At 35.6% G+C, this 9,650-nt stretch overlaps 2 protein-coding genes across 2 annotated transcripts; one reads left to right on the top strand and one right to left on the bottom strand.

Annotated features, from left to right (window-relative positions):
- Positions 1-206: 206 nt before the first annotated feature.
- Positions 207-5,228, bottom strand: LOC141653158 (hydroxyproline O-galactosyltransferase GALT6-like). Its single transcript, XM_074460836.1, has 7 exons — positions 3,869-5,228; positions 3,015-3,247; positions 2,647-2,937; positions 2,420-2,548; positions 2,161-2,334; positions 1,050-1,157; positions 207-760 (listed from the first exon to the last, which is right to left on the bottom strand). Exons 1-7 carry the CDS (start codon positions 4,746-4,748, stop codon positions 551-553), a joined length of 2,025 nt encoding a protein of 674 aa, XP_074316937.1. The 5' UTR covers positions 4,749-5,228; the 3' UTR covers positions 207-550.
- Positions 5,229-8,308: 3,080 nt separating this feature from the next.
- On the top strand, positions 8,309-9,650 carry LOC141651183 (uncharacterized). Its single transcript, XM_074458905.1, has 3 exons — positions 8,309-8,701; positions 8,796-8,895; positions 8,997-9,650. Exons 1-3 carry the CDS (start codon positions 8,309-8,311, stop codon positions 9,056-9,058), a joined length of 555 nt encoding a protein of 184 aa, XP_074315006.1. The 3' UTR covers positions 9,059-9,650.

Here is a 9,650-nt window from a genome sequence, read left to right as displayed (position 1 = left end):
GACTTGTAACCTGGTTTGAAACTAATCAAAATGAAAATGGCACATTTACTTCAAAAAAGGGTCAAAACACCGTCATACTTGAGCGTCACGTTTCAATTTGAGCTATTGTCGAAAAAAAAAAAGGAAAAATATCAAAACTCATGGTGATTGTTTGAGCATATGAGCTTCCACATGCAATGAGCAAGAAAATGTAACAAGAGGACCAATTGCATGAAACTTGAGAATTTCATTTCCATTTACTCGTTTTCTACATTAAATTACAACACAGCCTTGAACCAAGACGTTCACCAAGCTGCTAATTTCTCATCATTTCAACAAGTCGCCCAGCTCGCAAATTCAGTAAAGAGATCAGAGGAAAGGAGAAACCCCACACAAGTAGGGTGAATTGGAACAATGAACTGAATTTGGGAATGGCGACTGATCTATGGCAGCTCCAGATAAGAACCTAAATAGAGCCTTGCAGGATTTACAAGAAGACGTCTAAATCGGCTTCAAAATTGCTAATCTATTCGATCTGCAACGAGGGAAACCTCAAGGAATCCACAAACTATCATCTCATATTACAGCAAACAGCGCGACCTACTTGTTGCAATTTGTTCCATAGACATATCATTTGCTTGGGAGATTGATAATGAGCCGTGTAATAGTCTTCTATACAACCAAACTGACAATATTTCAGGCTGTGTACATATTCCACGGCCCTCGAGCTGTTGAAACGCTCTACCCACATTCCCATACTCACGTCTTCCATCTTGAACAGCTGCACAATACAAAAATGTAATGATTATAATCGAAGATTTCATGACCTATCTAACTTCAACGAGTATAAGCTTTATATCTCAAACAATCTCTCTCTATTTCACTTCAAAAACTAAATATTTCATACAATTTTGTTTCGAAGATATGTCCTGAAATCAAGACAGGGTCCGCATATCTCACAAATTGAGTCATGGCAAGCTAGACGCATGGAGATATACATGATGCTTTGTTTTTTTTTTTTTTTTTTTTTGTGGGGGAGGGGCGTTTACGAGTTAGGAGTCGAAGCTTACCCTTAATTTATGCTTCTCAAACTCGGAGACAATGAAGTTGGCAATATCTGATGACAAAATGTAACCTGGCCCATTTGCATAAGGTGGATAGTCTTCCTCTGGCCACTCCTGAATTAGAAATGGGGACGAAAGGTGAGATAGTGAACTATTATCTCAAATTATTACAATTCAAAATAGCGGAGCAAACAGCCATACACCAAACAGTGCACTTAACAATTTGGGTCAAACACTGAAATCATTGAATAGACACAAGGACGTCAAGGACCTTACGAGCTACACTACCAAGTGAACACCGAATCATTAGACAGAGTAATAACACCAGTCATAAATATATCATAAATATATCAGTACATAAAAGAAATGCAAGATGCACAATGAATATAGTCAGCAAGAGTCCTACACCACAAAAAGCAGTATAACCCAATTATTGAAGTGTAGTACTCATTTCCAATCGTAGCAATTGCAGAGTTACTTAATCTAGTACACATACTTACACTGAAATTTCATGCTCCAAACAAATGAGAACAGTGGAGAAAAAAAACAAATAACAAAAACCATAGACAAATTTGTAACAGTGGGTTTTCTTCCGAAACAAGGAAGCATTAAAACTGACGGATTGTTTGGATGGGGATAGTAGAAGGATATGAAGGGAGGGGAGATGGAGGAAGGGGGTACTATTTTTCCTACTCAAAATTTCCATTTACCACCAACTCAACTTGCTATTCAAAAAAGGGAAATCGTTCCGCTCATTTCCTTCCAAATCTCTTCATAAACAAGAGTGAAAGCAACAAAAGTAATGAGTGAATTTTTTTTTGCCATTGTTTGGTGACGAAGTGACAATAATAGGAATTACGAGGAGACGGGAGAAGGAATTGGTGTACTTTTTCCCACTAGTGTTATCCAAAAATCCTACAAGTATGTTATGGTATCGGCCTTAAGCCAACAGTAGGGATATAGCCAGAGTGCCAGACTACACCTGAAGTTTCATAGCACAAAAACTGAAGATGGACCAAGGGAATGCAAAGCACCAACTTTCATAGGTGCTCCAAGAAGACAAAACTGAAAAAAAAAAAAAAAAAAAAAAAGCGCAGTTGCATGGTACAAGACATACCTCATATGTAACAGCCCATTTACCATGGCGCAAAGGCTTGTGATAGTAGTTGATATTCCCCACATACAAACTCTTATTGTCAGGAACTTTATTCGCTTCTCTTAAGATTGCATCAACACGTACAAAAGTGTCATCATCACACTTCATGACATACTTGGCCGCCACTGTGCGAACCTGTTGTCAAAAGAAGATTATCAGAAATTCTATTTGTCTGGAGTACAGAAAAGAATAAGATGCGTATTCAAACATAATGCCTTACCCCATATTCACAAATAGCCACAGTCTTCACAACAACAAGGTCGTAGTTATCCATGTAAGGGACTACTACGATGTCACCAAAAAAATCTGCCTCTTTCTTTAACTCCACATTTACTTCATTTCTAGTATGCTGAGGGAAGAAAAAAAATGTGTTGTGTTAGCATAAAAGAGCAGACAACCGAAGTGACATTACTAATTATAGATGCATGAAAATGGTGTGTCACTAACCAATGCAACAAAGAAACGAGCCACCACTTTAGAATTTTTTATAAGCCTGTGCTGCATCCAAGACTTCCTCACGGCCATTCTCTCGGCAAAATGGTTTCCAGCAGAAAGAATGCCAATGAAGAGCTCCACAGTATCATTGGGAAGAGCTGGAGCTTGCCACCTTCTAGACATCTCAAGATGTCTCTGTGGAGAAAAATTAGGATGCGATGATGGCAAAGAAGCAGCAAATACAGAATGCAAATCAATGTCACCATCCAAGGTTAATCCAGTTGCATCTTCAAGAGAAAAGCCCTGCAAACATTGGGAAAACATCATCACAAGAACTCAAGAAGTACCAGAATTTCTAACAGGTTCTAAATGCCACTCACAGTGCGATAAGCAAAGGACGTGACATGCCTCCCATCTACATTGACATGATAACCTTCCAAACCAGCACTAAGGGTCATAACGAACAGCTTATCCTCAGCAAATGGAAAAGGCCAGTCCATTGTCACCTTCTTTGGTCTACTCAATAAACGACTCAACCACCATGTTGACCTAGATTCTTCAGCATGGCTATCATCATCCCGGATCCATTTCTCACATTTCACAAGACCATCAACTGCGTAGCACAAGAAGCATTTAATTATGAAGTGATACCAATTTAGCCTCAAGAATACTGAGATTACAGTGTAATATTGGCGCAAAAAATAAGCCCCAAAATTGCTTTCGGAATCATAGGAACAATCCACATACACATTTCAATGGCGCCAAAATCCTAGTAATCTTTCGTTTTGGATTAAAATGGAAATAAAAATAGCTTACTAAGATGATTACATTCATTTTGTTTTTTATCATGAGATAGCCGTCAATCTAGGTAATTGTCGATGCTAGTTACATCATGGGTCATCATGAAACTACTTTTTGTGTTGTTAACACAGGGTAAGACTGCTGCCCACAAGAGAAATCTATCACAATAATTAGCTAAATCGATTATCAGCCATTCTAAATGCAATGCAATCACCCCTTCTGTGAAGCTAGTCAACCACAGCCAAAAATCGACAACCACCACACAAAAAAGTATGTCCCTTTTCACTGCAAACAAACATACAATTCAAATTTCACATCAAAGAACATCACAATTAGCACATCTAACAAGCGCAACCAAACTCAATCAAATGCATAAAAACAGCAATATATGATCCAAATTTCAACCCAAAAGTTTCAAATCTCGAAACCATACCAGTCTCCACCTCAGAATTAGATTTCCACCCCTCGCAACGAACCGAGGTTCCCCATTGTTGCCTGTAACAAGTGTTTTGCTCAATAACAGGTTTACCACTCCAATCCCCCTTCAACCTCGGATTAAAATGCAAAATCCTCGGCGGGTCTTCGCCATCAACCGTTTTTAACCCAATCAACTCCATCCTAAACTGCGAAATCAAAACACTTTGATCACCTTCCCTCAACAACGATATTTTCGGGTCATGTTCGGCATGTGCGATTCGCGGTTTCGCAACTAAAGTAATGTGGGACCCCAAAGTCATCCCACATGGCAACACCATCACTTTCCCCTTCTCCAAAAACTCATTTCCCGACAACGAAACCGAGTTAGGACACGGTAACTCGGTCCGATTCTGATTCGACTTTTCTAACTCGATTCTAACCTTCCCTGACTTCAATTCCTCCCATAAATTCTCCCCCAATTGAAACGCCATTATCGCCGATTTATGTAACCCTGAAAACCCATCTTTTTCACTACTATTCAACGCTCTCCAATCAAAAATCAACCCAGAAATCGTCTTATATTCTCGCATTCGTCGTTGCGGTTTCGGCGAAACTGATGAAGGTAACGGTACTCTTAACGGCTCATTCAACGGTCGGATCGGAGCTTCCTTTTCCTGCAATTCTTCCTCACTATCAAGCGGCAGTTGTGACCTAACAAACGCGTCGTTTTGAAACGAAACGTCAACGGAAGTATCATCTGAAACGTTTCGTAATACAAAAGGAACTTCAAATGTCATGAAGATCATATATAAAAACCCGAATAATGCAAGAATTTGTACTGATCTTGCTCGTGTTATACCCACAAATGTCTCCATTTTTCCCCCTCTTTTCATCATAAACTTTCTAATTTTATCCCCAAAACTTAATAAAAACCCTAATTTCAAATTACTAAAATGAAACCGGAAAAATTAGGGGGTTAGAGAGGAAACTAAAACCTGGGTTATTCAATTGGGGTTGAAATTTGAAAACCCCTTTAAGTTTTGAGGTAGGAAATTAAGAAAAAGTGGGAGATTTTTAGTGGGAGATTGTTGTAATAATGAGTGGATTTAGAGTTAGGTGAACAAGAAGAAGAAGATTGTTGTAAGAAGATGGAGTGTAAGAGTAGAAGAAGAAGAAGATGAAGAAGAATGATTTGATTGATGAAAATGGAAACGCGTTATACAGAGAGAATGAAGAAGAAGGGAAAGAGAATGAAGAGAACGGCTGACTTCATCAATCAAAGTCGAAACAACACAACACCACCTTTGTTTCTCTTTCTAATTAGTGTTAGTTAACTTACTTTAATGGGAGTATGTTACAAATTGAAAATGAAAGAAGAGAGAGAGGTGGTGGGTTTTGAATTACGGTTTTTGTTCAAATGTAAAACGGATCCTAGCTAGATTTGTCAAAACTAACCCGACTTGAATAATACGACTCAGACCCGACTTGTAGTGGAATTGAGGACCAGAATCTGACTCAAAACCTGAATTGATGTGACGCCATTCAACTCGATCTGAATGTTTATTATCGCATATTGATCGATATCCGCAAATAACTTGAAAATAACTCACTCGAAAATGAAATTGATTCAACCTGAATACATGTGTACCCAAATAACCCGAACCCAAATAGACTCGACCCGACCTACCTGATTGATCCTTTTGTTAGGTCTAAATTCACTACTAGCTATAATATAAATTTTGGGAGCTTTGCTATTTGTCTGATATGAATTGAAAATATGTAGTCATTCTTCTGATTTGCATAGTGAGTTAGATAAACAACTTGTTAATTCATTACTCCCTTCCGTCTCGGTTACTTATTTACCTATTTTATTTTATTTTGTCTCATTCATTTGTTTATCTTTTTATATCTTGCGTGTATTTAATGTGTAATTTAATATTACACATTTATTATTTTGCCAAAATAGCCATTTGGTCTAAATTATTTGCCAGAATAATCATATGTCTATTATATTCCCCAAAATGACCATAAAACATAGTAGTAATATGAATATCTAAAAAAAACATGGTATCCAAATTTACTTCTAATAAAAAAAAAGATAACTTTTAATTTATCATGATATATAGAAAAAATCACTTATTTTCAAAATATATGAATTTAAATAAAGAAAAATAGAGAAAATTGTATAACTCTTGTACAAGTTGAAGATATCTACGAAATCTTCATTAACATCTAGAAAATTTAGGAATACACTCACATTAATGGTAGGGCTGTGTCAATTAGAAAGAAAACTGTATAATTTTTTTATTTTTTTTAATATAACTCCAAGTTTTTTTTTTATATTTTACTAAATGATACCTTCTTTACTTTCAAACTTTAAAAAGATAATTTGATTCTTTCACTTAAAAGTAATTTTAATAGATAGTTTTCATAATTTTTTTATAAATAACTTGAAATATGATTTTCTTTCAAATTTGTAGAAATTATTTTGAGAGAATATATAATATAATAAATAATAAATTTGATAAATGTGGAAGAAAATTTTGTAGTTTAGCATTAATTGCGCAATTTTATAACTCAGATGGTCATTTTGATAATTAAATTTATAAAATAGTCATTTTGGTAAATAGTTTGAGTTAAACGGCTATTTTGGCGAAAGACCCTCATTTGTCATACAATAATAATATCCTCAAATAGTTTAATCCTCTCTCTTTTGTCTTTGTACCAAAAGTAAAGGTAAACAAATGATCATAACTAAAATATTATGGACTACCATGAAGGAAGTGTAATTTGTAGTAAGATATTATTCCCGTGAATTGGAACACGTGAAATAACTTATCCATTTTGTAATTCACGTTGTTTTGAAATTAACGTACTTTTTAAGTGTAACCAAATGACCACTTAAATCTTACAGATCCGATGAAACTTTTTATATTTATATTTTAATCAAATCAAATCAAATCGAAGCTTCAATCACATTTTTTTTTTGAATAACCCCTTATATACGAAATGACTAAGCTTATCCTTATAAGTCAAAATTCAATGGAGTTTATAATAAAACCAATAACCCTACATGACTCCCAAAAAAAAAAAAACTTTTCAACAATTTAAAAGCCATCTAATACGCTTAATCTCTTAACTTTCACACAAATCACCCTAAACTAGATTTACAATCAAGTAAATATTTTTCGACACTTTAACTAGGAAATGATCTTATACCTTTATCGGATTTCTGTAAATTATTTCGACATTGGCGGAGATTTTCAGTGTAACCATCCCAAACCCATTCTTACCTCAACTTAACAAAAAAAAAAAAGCATGAACTCTTTGTCATTTTGAAGCTAAAAGACGAAAGAAAGGCAGGCGGGACAGAGACTTAATTTATGGATACACATAGCCGTAGTACTTCCGCTTATTAATGTCGTTGGGTGATTAATGCATTTGGTAAACTGTCATGTTATAGTTTGTAACCGATGAATTCAACTATTGAAGTCTTAGGAGGTAAAGATTGGACCATTAGAGTAACATACACAAAGACCCTGTTTTCTTTGAGTGAATGAAGTTAAACTGAATTAAATAAGCTGAGTTAAATCGATTGGAGATTTGAAGTTAAAGGAAGAATTAATTTGAATAGAGTTAAACTGAACTAAAATGAGTTAAAATTAAGACAAAAAGAACACAGTTAAAGTGTGGTCGATTCTCTTATAAGTGTATTATTTACACTAATTATCCTGTAAAACAATTTTTATAATTATATGACGTGTCATAGAACAACCTTTGTAAAGCTTGTACTCCTATTATTTATTTTATATACTCCCTCATATTCTAAACAAATTTTCCTATACTCCTTATGTACAAAATTTAAGTAAACACAACACCCCACCATTCAATTCAATTTGAACCATACAAAATAAAAACATTACTCCATCATACAATTAAATTTGGACCACACTGTTGGAAATATGCTTCAAAAGAAGCTTTGAGTGGTAATATTTTGTCCCACATTGACAAAATAACAAAGTATTAATGGGTTTATATATCTCTTCTTACACTACATTACTAGGTGATGTGTGGTAAGTATCTAACCAATCACACAGGTAGTGGTGTTCACTCGGTGGTCCGGACCAAAGACCGGACCGGACCATTTGGTCCGGACCAGACCGGACCAAATAATATACGGTCCGGTCCGCAGTCCACTACTTTGGTCTTCGGTCCGATCCTGGACCAACCCGAAAGGACCGTAGATCGGACCGTGAACCAAATTTTATAACCAATAATTTCATATGATATTTTTAAATCTTGTAAGAATAAGATTATAAAATAAATTTTTACCAGTATCATTTTTTCCCTAGTTTGTTATTATATGATCTTTTTAAATTCAGTAAAGAGATATAATCAAATCTTTACTTTAGATTGGTATTCACGGCTACTATATGATCTTTTTTATGAGTATTGGATGAAATATAAACCCTCAGATTCCCATACTAGACTGTCCAGTAATGCTGCATCAGTGGGTAATTGTTCATCAGTTAGTGTTGTTCTAAGGGGAAATCATATGCATAGACAAATAATGGGTCAAATTAGAAAGCTCTCAAGTGGCCCGGGAGGCGGGGGGCTTATAAAGACCGAGTTACAAAGTTATATGAATGGGGCTAACTTAATCCATGATTCTGAAGAAACACCCTTTGATATACTATCATGGTGGAAGCTTCAAAGTCCTCGCTTTCCCGTTCTTTCTCGTCTGGCCAGAGATATACTTGCAATGCCTATATCTATTGTTGCCTCGGAGTCGGCATTCAGTGCGGGAGGGCGCACTCTTGATCAGTTTCGAAGCTCATTAACTCCAAAGGTAATTTTGTAATATCTTATTATCACAAATTTTAATATCATACAACGTTGTTTTTATTTCTTCATTCTGATTATATATATCATGTATTTTAAAGATGGTTCAAGCTCTTATTTGCGCTCAAGACTGGTTTCGTATGGCTGGAGAACAAATTAATGTAGACGACCTCTTGGAAGACTTGGAAAATCTTGAGAAAGGTAAGATGCAGTAGCTTAGTAGCTTCAAAATTCTCATAATGGCTAATTGTATTATAACACATTCTAAGTTTTTAACATACTTTATCCAATTACTTCTACAGATTTGGACGATATAAACTTGGACGACAATGTGGTAGATGGTGTCGATCCTATGAATGCATAACTGGAAGCTAACTACTCAAGAACTCAATACTTCACTCTTCATAGTTATTCAATAAAACTTTAGTTCTAGTTTTTATTTTTGCTGAAAACAAGACATTCGTATTTCAATTTTGTATTTGGTTTTTAAGATTGTTTACGCCTTGTGTCCATTAAGGATATACTCCGTATTTATTATTATCTAAGAATAATGTTACTATAAATTTTCATCTAGAATCGTTCAAGGAGTACTGCCGGAAGAATAACGTTGTCAGTATAACCGTCATTACCCAGACTTCTTAATGTGATTATAATTTGGGATAGTTTCCGCCCTTCTGAAGCGGCATATGAGCTCATTGCTAGTCGGATAATAGAGACATACTTTGTTCATCTTCCGGCAATACTTCTTGAACCATATTATGAGTTTTAATCTTGGATATTTTTAAGATAATATGGTCCATTTGGTCCGGTCCGGTCCGGTCCACGTGTTTACCAAAGACCAAACCGGACCAGACCGATATAATATGGTCCGGTCCACGGTCCACCATTTCAGCCTTATTTGGTCTTTGGTCCAAGGTGTTTGGTCCGGTCCGGTCCGGTCCCGGACCAATGAACAA

Source organism: Silene latifolia, chromosome 4, assembly GCF_048544455.1.
Source record: "Silene latifolia isolate original U9 population chromosome 4, ASM4854445v1, whole genome shotgun sequence".
Classification (NCBI taxonomy): Eukaryota; Viridiplantae; Streptophyta; class Magnoliopsida; order Caryophyllales; family Caryophyllaceae; genus Silene; species Silene latifolia.
Note: the sequence above shows the minus strand (reverse complement) of the source record. Positions and strands in the feature narration are given on the sequence as shown.

Coding starts and splice junctions, on each gene's coding strand:
- LOC141653158 (XM_074460836.1), bottom strand. CDS start 4,748: ATGATGAAAAGAGGGGGAAAAATGGAGACATTTGTGGGTATAACACGA. Junction 2,938..3,014: donor CGTCCTTTGCTTATCGCACT/GTGAGTGGCATT, acceptor CAATGTTTGCAG/GGCTTTTCTCTTGAAGATGC. Junction 761..1,049: donor TTGAGAAGCATAAATTAAGG/GTAAGCTTCGAC, acceptor TGTATTGTGCAG/CTGTTCAAGATGGAAGACGT.
- LOC141651183 (XM_074458905.1), top strand. CDS start 8,309: ATGAAATATAAACCCTCAGATTCCCATACTAGACTGTCCAGTAATGCT. Junction 8,702..8,795: donor GAAGCTCATTAACTCCAAAG/GTAATTTTGTAA, acceptor TGTATTTTAAAG/ATGGTTCAAGCTCTTATTTG. Junction 8,896..8,996: donor CTTGGAAAATCTTGAGAAAG/GTAAGATGCAGT, acceptor TTACTTCTACAG/ATTTGGACGATATAAACTTG.